The 24,413-nt window shown below is 36.7% G+C and overlaps 1 protein-coding gene across 4 annotated transcripts in view; it reads left to right on the top strand.

Annotated features, from left to right (window-relative positions):
• Nucleotides 1-24,413, top strand: part of nectin4b (nectin cell adhesion molecule 4b) — a 37,162-nt gene that overhangs the window by 5,529 nt on the left and 7,220 nt on the right. For 2 of the 4 annotated variants that reach the window (XM_022678891.2, XM_022678888.2), the window contains exons 2-8: nt 1,857-2,045; nt 5,172-5,339; nt 6,862-7,137; nt 8,376-8,493; nt 18,339-18,490; nt 22,294-22,462; nt 22,553-22,628. In XM_022678891.2, coding sequence (XP_022534612.2) covers nt 1,857-2,045; nt 5,172-5,339; nt 6,862-7,137; nt 8,376-8,493; nt 18,339-18,490; nt 22,294-22,462; nt 22,553-22,628 — 1,148 coding nt within the window. The remainder of the gene's footprint in view (nt 1-1,856; nt 2,046-5,171; nt 5,340-6,861; nt 7,138-8,375; nt 8,494-18,338; nt 18,491-22,293; nt 22,463-22,552; nt 22,629-24,413) is intronic. The other 2 variants (XM_022678890.2, XM_022678889.2) reach the window with 2 other exon arrangements.

Below are 24,413 nucleotides of genomic sequence, written 5' to 3'. Positions count from 1 at the left end.
ACTAATCTAAAAGGTGTCGTATATTAAAGTACGCATGAGATTCTCTTTTAGAGTCTCTTCAGTGGCTCTGTGTGGGAATGTCCTTGCGAGAGTGTGTTTGCGAGTCGTTCATGTCCTTGTGGTTAGTGTGTGAGAGTTTGTGCGAGTGTGTGTGCCTCTTCTGTACGTCTAACTTGATCAATCATGATAGAAACAGTTGAACATTAACCGAAAAGACTGGTTATTCACCTCAAAACACACAAACTCACTCTAATCTCGGACACCCACAAACTCCAGCAATCCAGAGTCGTAACACTGAGACTGTACAAACACACTGACCTGATTCCCACCCCCTCCTTTTTCTCACACCTGCGCTCGGCTATTCTTCTGTTCTTCTCTTCATTAATCTGCTGTGATTTACAGCAGGGCTGAAGACCTTCAGTTATAACAGTATTGATTTCACTTCCAGTTAAAACTGTTACTAAGTACAAGCTCTTCATTGTTCAGGAGATATATACAGGATATTCCACTTGCATAGGGAAGCAGAAAGGAGCTGGAGCTTCCAAAACTAAAAACAGGAAAAAACGGGACTTCTAACAAACACACAAGGCGTGGTGGACCACCCACACTGCCTGTTTCAATGAATAAAATGCAGAAAAACACTAGATGAAAAATATATTAAAATTGAGATGCATACATATGCTTATTTTGCGCAAAATGAACAAAAAAAAACTGCCAATGAGGTAATTTGTTAAAATAAGCAATCTCAAAACCTCAAAATCCAAAATCCTATAAGACTTTAATCAAATAAACCCCCCTGATATTTTTTTTTGTCATCTGGACACAAGAATCAGAATAACTGTACTACCTCAAAGAATAAACAATAAAAATAAAGTCTTACAAAGTCCTCCGAAGAGGAGGGGTGATGGTGGGCCAAAAAAAAAAAAAAATTATTTAATTTAAAAAAATGTCAAATTATCTTATTTTCTTCCTCTAAGATGTTTTAATAAGCATTGTATGTGTAAGATTATTTTGCTTATTTTAGGAATAATGATCAGTCAATAATGAGATCAGTCTCACTTAGAATTTTCAACTTATTTTAAGTAATTCGACACAAAATCAAAATTTTAGTTATTCTGATTCTTGTGTCCAAATGTAAGCAAAAAAAATCTTATATATCTATATATATATATATATTTAAACTTGATTTAAGTCTTACTTCACTCATTTTGCAACTTTGCGATTGCTTACAATTAGATAATTAGTATTCTCAGATTTCTCAGTGCATGTATACTCCTAACCAGAGTATTTCTCAGTGCACGTATTCATGTTTGGAACGCCCTATGAAATTACTCAATGTTGTTTGGAAGGACGTAGAACTGATTTTAAAAGGTTTTTACTGGGGGTAAAAAACAAAGGAAAAAGAATTGTTCAATTAAATCATACAAAAAAAGCTTTTGGCGTTGAGCACAATGAATGGAGCACCCCAAAGTCCAGACCTCTATATCATTAAATGTGTTTTGATTAGTTGAATGATGATGAGGATTTTGGAGGTGTGGAAAAATATCTTTGGAGTTTGGAAGCAGTTGTTATTTTGACAATATTTCATGATGATTAGAATAACAGAAATGATCCGAAATTACTTATTACATTGGCTTTTCCTTTTTCTGTAATGTTGCTATTTTATAGGTTCTACATTTTACTTTGAGAGAGATAATATATAAGAATCTAATTAACATTCATGCCATTTATGCATTGACATAGCACAGGGAAAGAGCTGTGATATCTGCAATTGTCTTACTGTTCTACTGTCTATTGTACTGTGTGTTCTATTTGTTTATATTAACACATTTCTCTCCTGTTTTTCTCAATCACAGCAGGTGTGTGCAGTGAGTCAGTAAAGCCGATCGAGACCCTCAGAGCGTTCGCTGATGAGCAGACGAGGCTCCCCTGTGTCTTTAATGTTCAGGACATGCAGAACGTGGTGCAGGTGACCTGGTCCAGAGAGCAGAGCGACGGAGTCAAAGAGCCTATTATCACTCAACACATGACTGAAGGACTGCAAGGTACACACACACACACAAATCATGCATGTACACAATTTCTAAACTGTGCAAGTTGGGTACTCTTACTGGGGCCCGTTTACATGCACTTAATAAAATTAATTATAATCAGATTTCTGTAGTTATTTGGTCATCCATGTAGTTGTAGCAGATAAACAGCATACTTTTAGGTTGTTTGTTGTTAGGTCGTCTTAACTGGAGTATTTTCAGATTTTTATTTTTTTATTTTTTTTTTTTTAATTTTATTTGCACAGATAGAATATGACATAAAAAAAAAATCAAATAAACAAACAAAACAAACAAAAATAACTGTGCAGGGAAAGTAAAAAAAGCCTTAAAGAGGCTTGTACAAGGTACTTTCCCTCAAAGGAAATTATAAAAGAAACACAGAAAAAAGAAAAAATTTGAGAAAAAAAAAAAGATAATAATAAAATAAAATAATAACAGTAATATATAGTTACTCAATATACATAATTAGAATAATATACACAAATACATATTTACTACTTGGATTGGTTATAATGAGAGTAGATAAGTTTTAAGCTGTTTTTTAAAACTAGTGATGCTATTGCAGATTTTTAAATGAGTTGGTAAGCAGTTCCATATTATGGGCCCTCTGTGCGAAAGTGCAAACTGTCCAATTGATGTTCTAAAAAAAAGCAGCACGGAGATTATTAGAGGATCTAGTGGAGTAGTGATGTACTTGAAAGTTATATTGAAAATTATTTTCATAACAATCAGGAAGTAGGTTATTGGTAAAAGAGAAAATAAACTGACATATTTGAAACTGGTTAATTTCATACACATTGAGTATCTGAAGATTTTGAAAAAGTGGGCGAGAGGTTGCACGGTAATTTGCTGAGGTGACCATTCTAACAAATCGCTTCTGAAGAATATGTAAACAGTTAATACTACTTTTGTAAGTGCTAGCCCAAATTATATTACAGTAAGAGAGATATGGATAAATAAGTGCATAATATAGATTAAGAAGAATGTTATATGGTAAAATATATTTGACTCTTCTAATGACACCAACATTTTTAGATATTTTATTAGAAATCATTGAAATATGTTCTTTCCAGCATAATTTGTCATCAATGAGTATACCTAAAAATTTTGTACAATGAACGTGATTTATTATATTACCAGACATGGATATTGGTGGAAGACTATTACTGCTTTTTTTATTTTTAGGACTAAAAAGCATATATGAACTTTTTTTTACATTAAGGGATAATTTGTTCGCTCTAAACCAGTAATCAATGTTTGACAGAGACGAGTTCATAGTTGAAATTAGTTTGTGACCATCTTTATCAGAAAAGAAAATGTTTGTGTCATCAGCAAACAAAACAAAAAATACATCTCTTGCTACCATGTAAAGATCATTTACGTATATTAAAAACAGTAAGGGTCCTAGAATTGACCCCTGTGGAATTGAATTGGTCCTAGAATTGACCCCTAGAATTGACTCAGATTTCTGAGTCCATATATACTCTTAACTGGAGTATTCACATATTCATACCTTTAACTGGAGTATTCTTAGATTTCTTAGTCCATATATACTCTTAACCAGAGTATTCCCAGATTTCTGAGTCCGTATACTCTTAACTGAAGTATTTTTAGATTTCTGAGTCCATATCTTAATTGAAGTATTCTCCTAATTATACTCTTAACTGGAGTATTCTCAGATTTCTCAGTCCATATATACTCTTAACCAGAGTATTCTCCGTTTATATACTTTTAACTGGAGTACTCTTCTAATTATATTCTTAACTGGAGTATTTTAAGATTACTGAGTCCATATCGTCGCTGTCCTATGAAAAACACTTATCTCCATTTTTGTCGATCTTTAGTTTACTACATAATTTGAACATACAAACTTTCCCTTACACTGTGCCAAAATTTCTTGATGAACGGACCAATAGAAACTCTTCAAAATTGACCTGAAATAAGCTCTTTTTTACATTGACTTCAATTGAAAGTTGACAAGGTTTTTTCTCTCTCCTGTAAAGTTGCTGTTTTGGAGATAAGTGTTTTTCATTGGACAGCAACAATATATATACTCCTAACTGGAGTACTCTTCTAATTATACTTTTAACTGAAGTATTCTCAGATTTCTGAGTCCATATATACTCTTAACCAGAGTATTCTCAGATTTCTCAGTCCATATATACTCTTAACCAGAGTATTCTCAGATTTCTCAGTTCATATATTTTTAACTGGAGTATTCTTCTTATTATATTCTTAACTGGAGTATTTTAAGATTACTGAGTCCATGTATATGTATATATGCTATTAACCGGAGTATTCATGTATTTATACCTTTAACTGGAGTATTCTCAGATTTCTGAGTCCATATATACTCTTAACCAGAGTACTCTCATATGTATACTCTATACCGGAGTATTCTCAGATTTCTCTGTCCATACATACTCTTAACCGGAGTATGTGAGTCTGTGACTACAACATAAACTTCGGGATTTATGTGATGTTTATATGATGCCTTAAGCTGTAAGATAATTGGCTGGATGCAAAACAATTTTTATAATTGACCTCATCATGTAAACACAGAGTTGGTTCATTATCTGATTATCTGAGGTCATAAACTTGTTGATTTGGAATACAGACAAATGTGTTGATGTTTTGCAGTGAGCTGATTATGAATTTATCTGTTGCATGATTTAATTGTAGCTACAATAATGTACTTGTGTAAAGACTAAAATGGCTTTATTATCATTCCAGCCATACCTACTCATATAAAGTGTTGAACACTGTTCCTCCAGGGCTTCAGTACAACATACAGACCTGGCATGTTTAAAAGGGGACAGGATGCAGACTACATGTAGTACAATTACATACATAAGTGCATTACATGCATTCCATATTTTGCAAGAGAGGCCTTTAAAAAAATGATTAGTGTGAAAAAAGTAGCATCTTCACAGATAGATACACACACTCGGAAGTCAGTGATTACAAATTACAGTATTAACAGATAAAACTATAAAAATAATATATTTGAGTTTTTTTATAGATATTATGGTCTGCATCTTCCATTTCACATTATAATCAGAGCGTGTTCCCTCATTTCGCCCTTAACACTATTCACACTAAACCCTGATGTGTTTGTAGAATTTCCAGGTTTTAATGGTCAGGTGCGCTTTGAGAGTCTGGACCCTTTTAAGGACTCGACGCTGGTGATTCTGAACACGAAAGAGTCTGACCAGGCCACGTACACCTGCCACATTTCTACATTTCCTACAGGAAACTTCGAGAAAAAGATCCGCCTCAGTGTCTGGAGTAAGTACTCTGTTCCCGACTCCAAAATATTTAAGAGGAAATGTAAATGATTCATAGCTTTGGCATAGCATGCAGTGAAATGAGAGTATTATTATTTTTTGTACCTTTAAAAGCAAATATATTGTATTCATTATACTGTAGACCAGCATAGTGAGTAACAATTATTACAATGTTTCGGACGTCCCAAGTTGCAATAGTTGATTTCAAGGAGGTTCCCCCCCAACCCCCCTCCCCCCCCCCCCAAAAAAAAAAACAAAACAAAAAAAACTTGCACACACACCAAAAGATAACGAAACTTTACTTTTATTTTGATTAATTTTACCTTTTTTTTTTAATAAATTTAGAGTATTCAGAGGTGAAATGAGTTTCATCTTTTTTTCTTTTCGGAAGGCCCTGCCTCTGCTTTCCTTTTTTGACAAAAATTGACAGTTACAATATCACAAAAAATTGCATAACATCAAAAACATTTCATATCATATTACAATAATTATTAATATTGCCTCCGCCATGATCTGCTTTCTCTCACTCACTGAACAAATCCCGTCCGGGAGGGGGGAAAAACACTGCCCGCCCACACTAAAAACTGATTGGCTGTCCCACAGACTCTTTGCAGAGAACAGGCCAATCAGAACTCTTTAAATTTTCTCTCTCATTCCCACACGCGATTAGAGAATAAAAGTCTGTGGCCTGTGTGCGCGTTTGGGGCGCTCGTTCTGAATTCCGGGAGATGATATGTGACCCGAAATGCGGGAGACTCCCGCAGCTTCAGGGAGACTTGGTTTGTCTGATGTTTTGTGTCTGAAGTGTCTAATGTAGCTAACAAATGAAGCTTTTAGCTACTTGTTAGCACTGCAGAAATGGCCTGAATATTCACTTAGTACAACTGTGTCAAGTTGACAGCATAAAACAAAATATTTAATAAGGAAAAGTAGCTTTAAGCCAAGCTTTAAGATATTACTGCTAATGTTTTTAAACAATTTTAGCAATGATTTGGCTAAATAACGGCGTGTAACTTAGTGCTAGATACCATACAAACTAGTCTGTTTTAAATTATCTAACAATCTTGATACAGAATACCAAACATACCTTTGCTGACCATCTATATATACAAACAACCAAGTCTATTTGAAATTATCTTACAACTTAATATAGTTTAGTGTTATAAAAACTATTTGAGAGCATCAATAACTTGAGTTTAAGACAAGAACTGGGGTCTTGGGTTCAAGTCCTTATCTGTGGGAGTTATCATGTTCTCCCCATGTCTACGTGGGTTTCCTTCAGGGAACTCCCACAGTCCAAAAACATGGAGATCAGCGAATTTGGATATTCAAAATTACCCAGAACAGTTGGATACTCTAAAAAAAAAAAAAAAAAAAAATGCCTGGTGTGTGAATGTGTATGTAACTGTATGACCAGAAATGGATTGGCAGTTCATATCTGGTTGAATATATGTGAAAAAAAATCTCAATCTCAATTTTTCTTTCCACTTCCTCCCCTTATCCCTGACTGTATCGTTCTCCAGGGATGCCAATCGCCATGCTGGAACCGATCATTCTGGAGGAGGGTCAGTCGTACCGCGTTGCTGCCAGCTGCCGTGCGGTCGGGCTCCCTCTGCCCCAACTCTCCTGGGACACTGACCTCCCCGGCCAATCCCAGAACAAAAGCTCAGATGATGTGGTCACTTCCTTCTTCTACCTGCACCCTTTACGGAGTCTTAACGGACGACGGCTGGACTGCCTGGTGTGGCACCCTGCCCTCAAGCAGCCACAGCGGCACAGCAACACACTGGTCGTGCACTGTGAGTTCACCTGACCACTGCGTCAATTTGATTTATTAAAACTTACTGTAAAGTGATGTAATGTGCTTTAACTCAGTGCTTGAAGTAGTAAAAGCAACAGTATGCCCCGTGATTACATGTTGATCAAAATGGTTGATTAGTTCTGCCTTAGTTTGACAGCGTTGAACAACCATTCCTTAAACAGAGATTCTGGATGGTGGATTTGAATCATTCCACCCCCACTGAAATAGAGAGTCTGCCTCAGAGTGTGACTCTGTTGTCCTTCTCCTAGCTGAAATAGAGATTCTGATTGGATATTCTGATTGATTTTACCCTTAAGGAAGACATACTGTTGTCCATCCCCTGTTGAAACAAAATTTCTGATTGGTTCTACCTTTGAATTTGACCCTCTGTTGCCCTACTCCCAGCTAAAATAAAGATTTTGATTAATTCTACCTCAGAGTTTGACCCTCGGTTGTTCAATGACCGCTAAAAGAGAGATAATGATTGGTTCTGTCTCAGAATTTGACACTCTGATGTCCCATTACAACTAAAGTTGATTGTTTCTATCTCAGTTTGACTCTCGGTTGTCCGACCCCCTCTAAAACAGAGATTTTTCTGATGGCCCCACCCCCTTCTTAAATAGTCAAACTCAATCTCTGTTGTCCCACCCAACTAAAGCAGAGATTCTTATTGGTTCTGACTTGCCACTGCTAAAATTTATATTCTGATTGGTTCCTCCCCTGAGCTTAACTCAGCTAAAATGGAGTCAAACTCAGAGTCTAAACCATTCAGAATCTCTATTGTCCCACCCCCCTCTGAAATAGAGATTCTGATTGGTTCTGCCATTATATTTGACTCTCTATTGTCCCACATGTTTGACCCTTTTGACTCATGTTCATATGTGCTCCTATTGATCAGATAATGTATTTAAAACATTCTGATCATAACTAAACAACATTTTTTTCTGTAGTCTTATTTTCACTTTGTCTCATCATGTCATCTCTCATCATATATCTCACCATATGATCAGTCAGTGTCTACAGGTCATCAGCTGAGGGTTTGTGAATGCTTGTCCTATCAGAGCAGAGTGTATTCACACTGATAAGACGGATATGTGTCACTTCAAACATGCATGTGAACCATCAAAGTACAGAGATCAGATCTAAGCGAATAAGTGTGTGTGCGTGTGTGTGTGTGTGTGTGTGTGTGTGTGTGTGTGTGTGTGTGTGTGTGTGGATACGTGTGTGTGTTCTTAGATCCGCCGGATCCTGTGGTTGTTGGTTATGATCAGAGCTGGTCGGTTAGCCGGAAGGGAGTGGAGCTCAGGTGTGAGAGCGGAGGGAATCCCCAACCACAAAACTTCACCTGGACCAGGTACTGTCTGTCTGTCTGTCTGTCTGTCTGTCCATATGCCAGATATATATATCTGCCTGTATCTTTGTCTTTCTGGCATTGTACTGTTTTAACTATGTTATAAAGTTAGTAGTATTGGTTGACCAAAAAATAACACACCCTTACTTGCTGCAACTCTCTCAGGTATATATTTAAATTATGTAAAAAAAAAAAAAAAAGGTGTGGTCTGATAAGACGTTGGGTTTTGGCACAGCTTATCTCGTTGCCCTATTAAAAGTCCCTCAGATGCTGGTTTTAGGTAGTATACCTCCTGGTGAGAGATGGTTGAATGATGAACATGCTGTGCTCTACACTCCACAAAGCAAGATGGTTGTTTCGCAGAATTGCCTGCCATCTCGGCCATCCACTATTCCGTCTCGATTGCCTTTGTTTGCAGTGGTGTTGTGAATGAGAAACACTCACTGCTGCAGACTGGAATTCTTTGGGATTCAACAATGATGGTTGGGTTTGTGTATGAAGGTCTTGTGGCGCACGCTTAAATACTTCATTTTTTAGTTTCGCAACTGCTGCTGTGATGATCTGAGGAACCTTTGCATACAATAGTCAGTCACCACTAGTAGTGATACAAAGGACACTGACAGCTTAGTGATGTCAGTGTGTTGACTTTCATTGTGGAACTTTAATCTGGCATTTTTTTTCAGCAAGATAATGCTCATCCACACACAGCATGGGTTTACCAGGAATGTAACAACCAGATTGAACAGATTAACTACATCCTTGGCCTTGGGATGGGACACCGGTAAATAAATAGATCAAGAAATGTTACTTCAGGGTGTGCTTTGGAAGTGCCCACTCCTGTAGTGTAAGACATTACCATCCACAGTGGACAGTGCAGTGGATGGTAATATTCGTGACCAGCTGTCCCAGCTAAGAGAGGACATTTTATAAAGAAATAAAGTGTCAGGAACGTTCTGAAAACATGTAACTTAATAAGGGTTTTTATCCCAACGTCACATTCCCAGCTAGATGAATGCTAACATTATGGAAATGTTAAAAGTAACTTTTGCCAAACAAAAACATTTAATACATTGATACAATGGTTAAATTTCAGTTCTGGGATTCACAGAATGTTTAAATGCGTTGAATATAAACATTTGGATAACCCATTATAGAGGCCTCATAAATGTTCATCTACCATTTGACTGAATGTGTAATAAGTGCTACTGAACCCTCAATGGAATCCAAATTTAACCCTAATCCTCATACAACCTTCAAACTTACCCTAACCCTACTATTAGCCTAAAACTTTAACGTCTGAAATGTTACGTTTTGTGTTTAGATTTAGCATTGGGTATAAGTTTATATTTAATAGAGAATCAGTTACATTCAACTAAAAATACATTTTCTTTTATTAGACGTTTAGTTGAACATTAGTTGAGCATCTGTGGGGCATCATCAACGGATCGTCTATGTAAAGCGTTACTAAAAACTCTAAGAACAACCAGAAAACTTAATGGTAACATTCTTTAGGCAATTTTCTTTAACTTTCTTGGGACATGGGCGCTGAGTGGTCCAGCGGTGTAAAGCGCTGCCACTATGAACAGGAGGTTGCAGGTTCGAACCCCCGCTCATGCAGCTTTGCCATCAAGCTGCCGGCGTTAGAGGGAGCAAAATTGGCCCTGCTCCCTCTGGGTGGGTAGATGGCGCTCTCTCCCCACATCACTCCTATGGTGATGTCTGCAGCACAGGGCGTCTGTGAGCTGATGTACCGGAACCGAGCCGCAGCGCTGTCCTCCGAGCGCGCTGGCTGCTCAGCATTGCTGCATCAGCAGCAGCTCGAAAAGAAGCGATGACTGGCTTCACATGTATTGGAGGAAGCATGTGTTACTCTTCACCCTCCTGGTGTGTTGGGGCATCACTAGTGATAGGGGGAGTCCTAATGAGTAGGTTGGGTAATTGGCTGTGTAAATTGGGGAGAAAATGGGAAAAATTTGAAAGAAAAAAAAAAAAAAAAACTTTCTTGGGACATGGCAACAGTCATGGGACACATACTCGCTTTTTTTTGGCATGTCAGTCTTGTGTTCTCCTGTTCTAACACACACACTGTAATTAACGTATCTCTTTTTTTAGTCTAATATGCTCTGCAGCTTAAAAAAACTCATGACACTGCAGAATTCCCTGCATGATCTGGGGGTAAATGCGCATATTTAGCAACCTCGCCCTCCCGCTCTCGCTTTACCTCACACATAATCGCACTACACGCACACAAAAGGCATTAAACTCCAAAAGCTGTGCTTATTCAAATGCTCTTTTGAGAGTAAAATAAAAGCCGCGGTGTAGCGTTACAACCTGTGAGTGAGTGAAGAGCCAGCGGGAGGCCGTTTCACACGAGCTGGGTGGGGGGTGGGAGAATAAAGAGTCTGAAAGAGTGAGTGGGTGAGAGAAAAAAGGAAGTAGAGCGAGGGAGGTATAAAGAGAGAGAGAGAGAGAGAGAGAGAGAGGGAGCAGCACAGGGGGAGACGCGTCCTAAGCTTTAAATGACCATACTGCTGCTTAAATATTGTTTTAATGGACGCTCCAGAAGACAGGGGTTTACTCTGATTAGAGATGGCGTGCAGGAGGGTTTGAGCGCAGACGCCTGTGTGCAATTACCACAGCAATCTTTCATCTCTCAGCAGAGACATTATTACAGCGGGCTGATGTGGCACTTGGCACTGCTGTGTCATGCTTGGGCACTCATCCACTGAACAAGGAAAAGGTCTATCTTTCTGCTCCAGCAGCATATAACAGTAACTGGCTGCTCTCCCAGTCAGGCAGGCAGATTCTCCAAGTACAGTTATATGTATAGTATATCTAGTGTATCATTTCTGTCCAAGGAAATCTCCAAAATAGTCCAAAAAGTATCCTGGTAAAAAAAAAAAAAGAGTATATATATATATATATATATATATATATATATATATATATATATATATATATATATATATATATATATATACTACGGTGTAAAATGAACTTTTGGTTTAGTAAAACATGATAAAAAATACTTACCTTTGTTGAATAGCACACCTCCGCTCTCCTACAGCTTTCTGAGATCCAGTAATTTTTGTACTTTTTCCCAGCACTCTTTACAATGGCTGCTCCGGGGCATTTTTTGCCCCAATAAATCACTTTTTCCACTGTTATCCAGCTCAAAGTAGCCTCACATCTCCTTTCTAGAATTCAGAGAGCCCTGACGTTTAAAAAGAAGCATTAATAACTTAAAAAGTTACTGTTTACGCCATACATCGCTAGCTTTAGCTCCAAGCGCCGCCATCATTGTACTGATAATGACAGACATATATACATAGACTTCGCATAGCCTGTCTTTTGGTGCCGCCTGCTACCCTATGCGGAGTCTTTGTGTATATATATATATATATATATATATATATATATATATATATATATATATATATATATATATATATATATATATATATTATATATATATATATATATATATTTATATATGTCTGTCATTATCAGTACAGTGATTGTGGCGCACGGAGCTGAAAGCTAGCAGCTTGGGATGTAAACTCTGGTTTTTAATAAGCTTCTTCTGCATTTACCTTAATTTTAAGTTATTAATGCCTTGTTTTAAATGTCAGGGCTCTCTGGATTTGAATCTACTTTTTTTCGCTGCGGTAGGAGCAAAAAATCTTCTACATTTTAAAGGAGAAATCTCATGTAAAATGGACTTGGGTTGTAGTGAAACATGATGACGAGTATATTTTTGTTGAATGTCCCACCTCCATTCTTCCCCAGCATTCCCAAATACAGAGCTTTTAGCTGATGCTCCCAACAGGCTTACAATGCTAGTTATAGGGGCTTAGTGCTGCCCATGCAAAAAAAAAAAAAAAATGTTTTACACCATTAACAATAAGCTCAAAGTAGCCTGGTAGAATTCTGAGGCCCTGACATTTAAAACGAGGCACTGTGAAGTTTGAAAGTGCACAGGTAGTTTCTTAAAAACAAGGTTTATACACACAGTATCTTCAGGTAGTTCTCCAGTCGTTGCAATCTCGAAATTAAATCACGGACTGATGAGCACGAATGAGTAGATAGGGATTGGGTAACAGATTGCAAAATGAATTCAGTAGAAATGCATGAATATTGTAGAGATATTTTTAGCAACAGCTGGAATTTATGCATTTCCACAGAAAGTATTTTGCAATATGTTCCTCTATCTTACTTATTTGTTCATGTTTATCAAACTAGGCTTTTGTCTGACAATTTCTTTCTATCTTTCTCTCTCTCTCTATCTATTTATCTCCACAATGGCAATATTTCAGTAGGAAAAAAAATCTAAAGGAAATATATATATATATATATTCAGAGTAACTATGAAGCATTTCTATTTGTCAGCTCTTTCTAAAATTCTGGGAAAAAGGTAAAAACTAATTTTAACTGCCAAATTCATATCATAAATTCATAAGATGCAAAAAAGTCAAGGCCAAAATAAGCTAAATTGTTGCTGCACTTTTGAGGTTTTGACATGATTAGAATCTAGTATTATAATACTGTAAATGGACCAATAGAATTCCTGTTCTTATGTTAAAAGTTTGGTCACCCCCACAATAAATATATATTTATTTACATATATTTTCTGCACATTTAATGTATGTGTTTTCTGACATTCATATATTGGATCAACCTTGTTTATAATTATTTTGTGACCATAATTTAATTGTAGTGCTTGTCCTCAATAGTGTATCAATAATTTAATATAAATGGACCATTTGAAATGTTACAAAATGACTGAGGAAAATCTTTACATATTGACTTTCATTGAAGGTTAAGGAAAAAGTTTTCCTCTTCTATAAAGTTGTTATGGTGCTAAATTGATTATTTATTTTTTTTTAAGAAATAATATTGTTCTTAATGTACAATTCTTAAAGACATTGCATAAAATTACATCGAAGAAAATTAGTTTATATTAATCCTCTTTATATTAATTTTTTATTTTTTTTTTTTTTATATAAAACCTTTATTATAATTCTGTGTATGGTGTGTGTGTGTGTGTGTGTGTGTGTGTGGTCACACATGGTGGAACATGAGACCCTTCTGGGTTTATGGTTGCAATGGCACTACCACCCCTTTTCAGTAGAGCAGTGGGGTGTTGCTGGTGTAGGTGTCTCGGTGCTCGGTATCGGGGTGTGTCTTGTGTCCGTGTTAATTGGTGTGTGAGTGTGTGTGTGTGTGTGTGTGTGTGTGTGTGAGTGTGTGTGTTTAGTGGTTTTTAGGGTTAGTAGAATATCCTGCTCTGCTCTCCACTCTCAGTGCGTTACTCACAGATACTCATTACAGGCCTGCCGGCTCGGCCTGCAGGAGAAAAGTGTGTGGAGATGTTGAAGGTGAAGTCATTCATTAGCTCATAGATCTGCTGGCTCCAGGGACAGGAGGCGCCGCAAACAGATATTAACATCTGAACTTCAAGTGTGTGTGAGTGTGTTCTGGAGGAAGTGAGTTAATCGTTTACGTGACTGGGATCAGGAAATAAGGGACTTTGTTGGGTTGTGGGATTTACTTATGAGTATTGTATGATTTTGCATTGTGTCAGGTACGTATTATTATAATATTTTGGTGTTACCTGGGGCGGAGTACATTACTCACAACAGGAAATTTTGTGTAAAAGACCAATGAGACAGTGAGGAGTAGTTCTCTTTTAATGTGGAGGCCCTTAGGTGAAGAGACCCTTATTCACCCTCCAACCCAACAAACACCAAGATTGTGAATAACGCTCCCACTTCAGTGGAAACACCACAACTAAATCCCACTTATCTCAAAAATGTATTATGTAGGGCTGCACGACATATCGTTTATATCGATATATCGTCACTTAAGGCAATTAAATCAAACACGTCATGTTGCAATGTTTTGATTCTTGACACAAGAAGTGGATACACAGCGCTGTCTCTGTGTCTGTGTGAGTGACAGGCTGCTGCTGCCTGAGAAGCACGAGCGCTTGTGATTGTACACTCACGTGTCAAAAGCTGTGCACCTCAGTCCAGCACAGTTTTGCACAGATATTTACAGTTACAGCTGAATTCACGCTTTTAATTCCTTTTAAAAAGCTATTTAATTGCCTGATTTAAAGTGCCGGTTACTGTTGTTTTGCTGTTTTCCTTGGGTTTTGAGTGCTCGGCGCTGACTCCGCTCTTGATCGGTCCGGATTGTTTAATATTAATAATAATTGTTTAATCTTAGCATAGTCCTTGCACTAAGGAACCTAAATATTTGCTCCTAAGCCCTGCCCCTCATGACATATGCTGCCACAATATCATTTACATAATACACAGTTAGCTAGTAGCTAACTGCATGTACACCCTAGCTACACAACCTTTTGAGTTGTCAGATAGTTGTACTCCTCATACTACCCAACTTGTTGTCTTGTAACCAGGAATATTTTAGTGGGTGTGGTTTATACATTACATGACTTACAAGCGACACAGGGTCTAAATTACGTGAAAACTTTTACCAGAAGGAACCGAGTATGTCTGCTCTCCAAAATACATTTTCTTATCATATCGCAATTGGGCGAGTTGCTATCAGGGGCATAGGAACCATAAGGGGATGGAATAAATATGACCCAGCCAATATACAATGGCATGCCAAAACTAACCCATGTCCCATGACTTTTGTCTCATCCAATAAAAGCTAAAGAATGCTACACTGATTTGTGAGATATATATGTATAGGGTCTCCTGCATTGAATGTGGATATAATGTGCATGGACTATTCTAGCCAGACACCACCGTTCACCATTCATTACCACCCATTGCACTGTCCACCGCAACATTTTGTCACAAAAAATGCATGTCAGATTTAATGCAATATCATATTTAAGACACATTTTTCATTTTTTCCCACATAAAATGGATTTGCAGTAAAAAACGCCCCTCTGCTTTCTCCTCACCCCGTTTCATGCACTCTCATTGGCTGTAGCCAGTTGCTTCACTAGATTTAGAGTGTTCTCCTAGTCTAGATAATAAACCTGCTAGATATTTAGCAAGTGCTTGGGAAGCGTTAATGGCTGCTTTGTGAGTTATCAAATATATAGTGCCTTTTTTTTTTAACACAAAGTCAAGTAAAGTCAAGTAGTTTTATTGTCAATACTGCATATGTACAGGACATACAGAGAATTGAAATTACGTTACTCTCCTTCCCAATTTTACAGCAAGTACAGATAATAGATATAATAAAAGAGAATGGGAGACACTATGTGTACAATACAGCAGGGACACAATAGACATACATGAGACAAAAACAAGGTGCAGTAGTGTGGGGAGAAATAGATATATAAATATAAAGCATCAGTATCTTTATAAACGTCAAAGGCTCAATGAAAATTAGGACTAAAAACATATAAGGTCAGTTGCCCAGACCTGGATTAAGCCTAGTCTGAAACTATGTCTTCATTTCAGTGGAAAATCACCATTCAAAATGCTGTGTAGTCAAAGTCTAAGCTTAGTTCCTGTCTGAGAATAGGCCAAATAGTGTGAACTCAGCATAAATTAGCCTCCCAGACTAAAGAAGCAGACTTCAGGCACCAAACATGTCATAACTGATCGACTACGTTTAGCGTAAGATGGAATAAAACAGAGTGAATTTGATTTTTTGCCAAACTGTTACTTTATTTGAGCTTTAGGGATCCACTGGGCCAGTTTCCCAGACCCAAATTAAGGCTAAGCTTAGACTGTAAACAATATCCAAAGGTGAATCATCATCATCATCATAATCATTGATGACATCATTGACGTTTGGTCCTGGACTAGGTTTAATCCATGCCTGAGAAATCAGTCCTGAAATGTTTAGTAAATAAACAAAAATGGAGACTAAAAGAACAGAAGAGAAAAATAGGAAAAACTAGTATCCCATGACTTTTGCCATTTCCAAGATAGCTAAAGAATGCAAGTTTTTTTGATTTCTTTGAAGGCATAAAGTTATCAAAAATCAGTGTGTAAGACTGGTGGAGGAGAACATGATGCCAAGATGCATGAAAACTTTGATTAAAAACCAGGGTTATTCCACCAAATATTGATTTCTAAACTCTTAAAACGTTATGAATATGAACTTGTTTTCTTTGCATTATTTGAGGTCTGAAAGCTCTGCATCTTTGTTGTTATTTCAGCCATTTTTTATTTTCTGCAAATAAATTTAGGAGAAATGTTGTCTGTAGTTTATAGAATAAAACAACAATGTTCATTTTACTCAAACATAAACCTATAAATAGCAAAATCAGAGAAACTGGTTCAGAAACTGTGTGGTCTCTTATTTTTTTCCTGAGCTGTATATGTGGGGTCTGCTGCATTTGAATGTGGATGTAGTGATTTTACCAGAGTCATTCAGTGTCTGTTCTTAAGGACAATTCAAGCCAGATGCTGCCAATCACAATCATTACCACTTACTGCACTGTGCTGTCCACTGTGAGTGGTAATGCCTTATTTGACATTTGAATATCATTGAAAAGCTCTCCAAACCACCAGTCTCAAAACTCCCATCCCATCCAAACCAAAAGTCTCAAAGTCTTAAAGTCTGTCTTCTTCTTAACTCTTTCCCACAAATTAAAGGGTTGGACGTTCCATTATACAGCTGTCATTTTTAGTATAGATAAGCTACGTTAAACTTTCACTCAAGTATGTACATCTTTGTCTCCAAACTACATTCCACATGTACTTAAGTACATTTTTACACAACACCTATACTTTCACATGAGTACAGTTTATATGAGCTGGTGTGTTCACACAGGTGTAAATATGTGTTGAATTACATAATTGTTGACACTTAATATGAGAGCTGAATAGATTTGCTCTTTTTTGTAGTTTTAAAGGCATTTAGTAGCATATTTATCTCTAAGGACTCTTGGTATTTTAATCTCAGTGTCTTCATGAGGGAGAGTCACCTGGAATAGTTTTCTCAGTGTCTTGAAGGAAGGAGTTCCTGGAGGTGCTGAACAATAGTTGCTGCTTTTCTTTCACACTGTGAAGCTCCATCTTATTTGATCAGGTTTAGATCAGAGAAATAATGTGGAGGACTAACACTTTTTTTTAACTGTTTACTACACAATTCCATAAAATGTGTCCCTTGATGGTTTTCATGTCTTTTAATATTAATCTACAATGTAGAAAATAAATGAAATAAAGACATAAATAAAACACTGAATGAGGGGGTGTGTCCAAACTTTTGACTGGTACCATATTTCTAGTATTATGAAATATCTGCCAGTACTAAATATATCCTTATTATGTTGTTGTGAAAAACATTATCATTCTAAACATTAGGCTATTATAAATACAGTTTTAATAAATACAATAAATACAAATTTAATTTACTCAATCTTGTTTTTGGAGTGCATTACAGACAGAAAATGCATTCTTTAATTTTGTCATTACTGGTACATTGCTGCATTACTGGTACATTACTGGTACTGCATCTGAATAAAAGGGTTAAAAATATATATGAAAAAAATCATTTTGGTAATTTTACTTTGCGTATGACTTTGACAGTGACCGTGGATTTTTTTTTTTTTTTTGATCTGTGAAAGGGCTAATGACCTTGGTGATGCACCATGAAGGTCGCACTCTCACACTTATTTTATTTATGCTGTAAAATCCTGCGTGCTGTTTCTTAAAAGCACCTCAGACCAGCTGATATTAATATACTGAGAAAAAAAAAATTAAAGAGAGTAAAAATGCTTGAAATGTATATTAGACTGTAGACTGTAGAATAATGTGATTTGATATCTGTTGTGTCGTGTGTTTTCATTAAATGGTCTCATAGTGAAATACCGGAGTTGACTGTATGATTTGTTTAATTTTGTATAGGAAGGGCAGCGGTTTGCCTGAAGGCGTGACTGTGGAAGGGAACCGGCTGGTTTTTACCCGCCCCCTGAATAAGACGGACGAGGGAGTGTACGAATGCGTGGCCAGGAACAGAATGGGGGCGGTGCGGGCGGAGGTTAACGTGGAGATTCCAGGTAAGAGTTTCTCTCAGAGGCCAAATACCTGAAAATCATTTGACCTGCACGGTTTCCTTGATTAATATTCAATTATATGCACAAATTTTTGTTTAATTATTTTTTTTTAAACAAAGGAAGAATAAGTTATTTTTATAAATTAATATATTATTCATTTATTTCAATACTTTCCTAAAATAATTGTTTAATAGTTTAAGAAGATGTACAGTTGAGCAGTAGAACCAACCAGAAACTATTCTAATTCAAATTTAAGAAAATATTGATTGAAAAAAGAGAAAACAGTTAATATTTTATTATTTTAACAAACACGAACTGTTCAGCATTTATAACTAGCTTTATGGATTTAGTTATTTTGCTGACTAAAATGCAGACACAAAAACTCAATAAAACACAATAATATGACTAAAAATGACAATGAAACTGAAACACCTGTCATTTTAGTGTGGGAGGTTTCATGGCTAAATTGGAGCAGCCTGGTGGCCAATCTTCATTAATTGCACATTATTGCACCAGTAAGAGCAGAGTGTGAAGGTTTCATTAGCAGGGTAAGAGCACAGTTCTGCTCAAAATATTGCAATGCACACAACATTATGGGTGACATACCAGAGTTCAAAAGAGGACAAATTGTTGGTGCACGTCTTGCTGGAGCATCTGTGACCAAGACAGCAAGTCTTTGTGATGCATCAAGAGCCACGGTATCCAGGGTAACGTCAGCATACCACCAAGAAGGACCAACCACATCCAACAGGATTAACTGTGGACGCTGTAAGAGGAAGCTGGGTGCTAACCAACAAACATAAAACCCTTCCCAAATCATGGCAGAATTCAATAAATAAAGGATTTTAAAAGAGATATTTGGGAAAATGATCAGGTTAAAGCAAGTTGTGGTACATAAGCCCTTTTCAGTAATCAAATATATGTGGACATTTTATTTATTTATTATTTTCATTGTTACGACCCAATCTAGGGTCAGGCCGTAACAGAAAAATGAGAGTGGGCTCTCTCCCCAGACCCTCTGCCAGACCAAACACCAGACACTGAAAATGAATTAAATCAGAACGATTTTATTGATAAAATTAAGGGAATATGACTTCAGGAGTGAGCATAGGCCAAAATGACAAATAAAACCAACTAACAAACAAACAAAGAAAACTAACTGAACCTGCAAAATAAAGAAAACTAAATACACAAACTACCCTGACTCCCTGTCACCAAAACAGGAGAAAAGGGTAGCAAAACAAAATAGCGCTCACCCCCTACTTTACCCAAAGAATAATCTAAACTGTAACAAAAACTAAAGCAACACAAAGAATACAAAATTAAGATGCTGGATTGGTCTGAGCAGGAAGTTGTTCCAGGTCAGGAAAGGGGAGGAGCCCTGAACGTCTCTCCCAGGTCAGGATTTCTCTTGTCCTTTTATAGAGCGTGCCCCTGGTGGCCAATCACGGTCCTGCAACTAAAAACTAAACACAAACTCAGAGGGCACACAAGAAAAAAAAAAAACAATACGACCAAGGGTCGTAACATCATTCTGTTTTATTTTATATTTATGTGTTGAGGTTGAAAAAGTTAATTTGGCTGAATCAACATACAGTAGAGTTGTATTTTAATCCCCTGAACCATCGTTTTTAACCCTTGTGTGGTGTTCATGTTTTTGTTATTCGTTTACTTTGTTACTTGTATTTAATTCAGCAAAATTAAGCAATTTTACATTAAAATGCTTTACACATGCTCGCTTCACCTAAATCGCAAGCAATATAAACAGCTTACATGGTTAATATTTGCCCTTTACCTTTCTTATGTTACATTTCTTTCAAAAAGTGCTACTCTTTTTTTTATTAGTTTTTTTAATAAAATGTAAAAGAAAATGAATTTAACTAAAGATATGAGTAGAAAATTTGTTTAGTTTCAAATTTACAAATGAAGCAATGTTTATTAGCCCTTGGCCAAACATACTGTATGTAATATAAACACCACACAAGGGTTAAGCATACTTCCAAACTCCTGTAAATTGTCCCACAGGGTTCTATGTTAGGGCCTATTAACCTGTTAAAAAACAGTGTTAAGGGGTTAAATTGGCTCATACTGTTTTTTTTGGCCACTGTTCCAACAAATACTCCCCCAGCAGGTTTACCACAGAAATCCACAGAGCGAGTGACTCATTTATTGCTAAATAAACAAGTGACGCAGGAGATTTGTCACCGAAATGACAGAAATCGAAGCAAAGCAGAGGCTTATCGGATGACGGCAACCATTGATTACGAAATAGACCATCTAGTGATGAGAATAAATGTGCATTCTTCCCACCTCAGGTTCCTTTTCAGCTTTTTTTTTATGCCTTTTGTACGTGTAAGACATTAGTCTATTGTACTTGTGGCTTTAGTAGCAAGACTATATATAGGCTGGGTTTCTTTGGAACAATAGCTGTGTTATGAATAACCATAGTGAGTAAACAAAGAGAAATCCCAGTGTGTATCAATCCTATTGTATTATTAAAGCTACAGTGTGTTTATTCTTTGTTTTTATTCCACTGACATTGCAAACAACACTGCTCTTTTCTTCACTAAATTAACTTTATAAAGTTAATGATGTTATTGTATGGGTAGCCATAACACACTTTGCCCCTAGAGTTTACAGCCTAAATTACATCTTAGTGCATCTATGATGTATTAGAATTAGAATATAATTGAAAAGACCAATTGGTACTTTCGGCAGTGTGGGCAGTGTGCCAAGTCCTGCTGGAAAATGAAATCCGCATCTCCATAAACGTTGTCAACAGCAGAGGGAAGCATGAAGTGCTGTAAGATTTTGTGGGAAAACAAAACTGCACTGAGTTTAGACTTGATAATAAAACACAGTGGATCAACACCAGCAGATGACATGTCTCTCCAAACCATCACTGATCATCAGTAAATTTTACATTTCATTTATAAATCAGGGGAGCAGAGTCTGGAGGAAGAGTGGAGAGACACACAGTCCAAACTGCTTAAGGTCTAGTGTGAGGTTTTCATAATCAGTGATGATTTAGAGATGCGGATTTCGTTTTCCAGCAGGACTTGGCACAATGCCCTCACAGCCAAAAGCACCAATTGGTCTTATATAATATTCTAATTTTCTGAGACACAGTTTTTTTGGGTTTTAATTGGCTGTAAGCCATAATAAATTAAGAATAAAAAAACAAACGCTTAAAATGAAATAAAGTAACTTTTCAACGGTAACCTAATTTTTTGAGATGCACTAATGTGTTCAATTTCTGAAATGATTTCTAATCATCTCTAATCATGCCTTCAATTAACTTTTTTATGGCTAGCCATGAGTTTAGGGAAAATGTTGATTTGTTGGCCAAAAGTATTGGGACACCTCCTTATTCATTGTCTTGTCCCAAACAAGGACATTAAAAAGAGTTTATCCTGCTTTTCTGTACTGAATTTGATTTTTGAGTTTTGCTGTGAGAATTTGATTGCATTAAGCTTTATACCCCTCATACTGCCCATGCCTGGCCCACTTAGACATAGTGCCAGGGGGTTTTATATTAATTAATCTGCTCCAAAGAGCCCTATTCTATTGGTATTTCTCACTCTACACTACATGTACTAGACACGCTGTGTGTGTTTCTGCATTTTTTGCACATCTGTGTCAGTAATGGGTGCAACTTGTTTATATACATTTATCACAAGGGGTGTCCACAAACATTTGGCCGTATAGATTAGCTGTATGTATGAGCACATTGCCCCCATGTGGTAGAAAAATATTTAAGTCGTACAGTGTATATATAAAAGTATTTTTCTCTTCTTTTTTTGAAGTAGCCTCTGAAGCTGCTCGGCTGGAAGCGTCCTTCAACAACCTCCTCTTCATCATAGTGGGAGGAGCTGCTGGAGGACTGGTCCTCCTCATGGTCCTCATCGTCCTTCTGGTGAACCGCCACCATCGACGCAAGAACAGGAAGCTGAAGAGGGAGCTCAGTGAGAGAAAGTGAGTCTAGAACCATTTACATCAATCGACAGTAATTTATATTAACTTAATATTGTTAAATAATCTTTATTTCTCTTTGTTTTCCATTAGTGATGAAATAAATAATCTCTCAAGACAAGCCTCTATGAGGAGACTCAACTCGGTCAGCACTGATCCCAGGATACAGGTACTACTTAGCTACTAACTAATTTAAATAAACTTAAGATTTTGTAGGTTTTTTTATTTATTTAGCCGCTTTTTTCATCATGAAATTGCATCATGAAAAACATAATTGTTTGGGATACATTATTCTTCTCACTTATATATTTTTCATTATTCTTCTCAGTTAAATGTATATTATTTTGCTAAACAAAAATTAAGTTAATTTCTTCTTAAATCACACAGTATAAAAATTCTTACTGGCCTAGGGAGTGATGATAGGGTAACATAAGGAAGTTTATTGGGGTTGAAAAGTTGTGTTCCACAAAGTTATTGGAGGTTCATTGGGTTAAAGAGTGGTGTTATCAGAATATTTTGTTAAGTTCATTGGGTTGCAACTGGTGATCCAGAAAGTTATTGGACTTTTATTGGGTTAGGGAGTGGTGTTGGGGTTAATTTATAAACATTCCTTGGGTTAACAGGAAGTAGAGTGTTTCATTGGGTTTTAAGTATTTCATTACGTTTATTGTTTGTAATAGTGATTCTAGGGTAACTGTCTTGAAGTTCTTCAGGTTAAAGAGTAATGTTGGGTAAATTTCTGGATGTTTGTTGGGTTAAAAAGCTGTGTTGGGAGATCTTTTGGAAGTTCATTGGGTTAAAACTGGTGCTCCAGTAAGTTATTGGATTAAAGAGTGGTGTTGAAGTAACGTTCCATATGTTTATTGTGTTAAATAGTGATATTAGGGTAACGTTCTTGAAGTTCTTCAGGGTAAAGAGTAGTCCATTTTGGTTAAAAAAAAAACAAGTTTATTGGGTTAAAACTGGTGTGCTGGTCATTGCCTTGAAGTTAATTAGGTTAAAGAGGGGTGTTTGAGTATCTTTCTCTGTGTTTATTTTGTTAGGGAGGGATTTTAGGGGAATATTCTAAAAAATGTTTGGGTTAAAAAGTGCCTTGTGTGACTTTCTTGACATTCGTTGAGTTGAAATTGGTGTTGGGTAACTTTCTTGACGTTCATTGGTCTTGGGAGTGATGCTGGGGAACTTTCTGGATGTTCACTGGGTTAAAGAACAATGTTTATTGAGTTAAAACTGGTGTGGTGGTCACTTTCTTTGTTGATTAGGTTAAAGAGGGGTGGTTGAGTAACTTTCTCTGTGCTTATTTTGTTAGGTAGATTTTTAGGGTAATATTTTAAAGGTTTGTTGGGTTAAAACTGGTGTTGGGTAATTTTCTTGTCATTAATTGGTTTGAGATTGGTGTTGGATAACTTTCTTGACATTCATTGGACTTGGGAGTGGTGTTTGGGAACCTGGGGAATCTAGAAGTTATTATTAGATTATTTAATTGGATTAAAGAGTGGTGTTGAAGTAACATTCCATATGTTTATTGTGTTAAATAGTGATATTAGGGTAACTTTCTTGAAGTTCTTCAGGGTAAAGAGTAGTGTTGGGTCACTTGCTGAATGTCCTTTGGGTTAAAAAAACAAGTTCATAGGGTTAAAACTGGTGTAGTGGTCACTTGAAGTGGTCTTGAAGTTGATTAGGTTAAAGAGGGGTGTTTGAGTATCTTTTAATGATTTATCTTTTTTAGGGAGTGATTTTAGAGGAATATTCTGGAAGTTCATTGGGTTAAAACTGGTGTTGGGTAACTTATGTGTTGTTCATTGGCTTGGGAGTGGTGTTGGGGAACCTGGGGAATCAAGAAGTTCACCGAGTTGAAGAGTAGTGTTATTAAAACTGGTGTGGGGGTCACTTTCTTTAAGTTGACTGGGTTAAAGAGTAGTTTTAGCCTACCTTTATCTGTGTTAATTGTACA

The sequence above is a fragment of the Astyanax mexicanus genome, chromosome 4, assembly GCF_023375975.1.
Source record: "Astyanax mexicanus isolate ESR-SI-001 chromosome 4, AstMex3_surface, whole genome shotgun sequence".
NCBI lineage: Eukaryota > Metazoa > Chordata > Actinopteri > Characiformes > Acestrorhamphidae > Astyanax > Astyanax mexicanus.
This window is presented reverse-complemented; position numbering and strand designations above follow the sequence as displayed.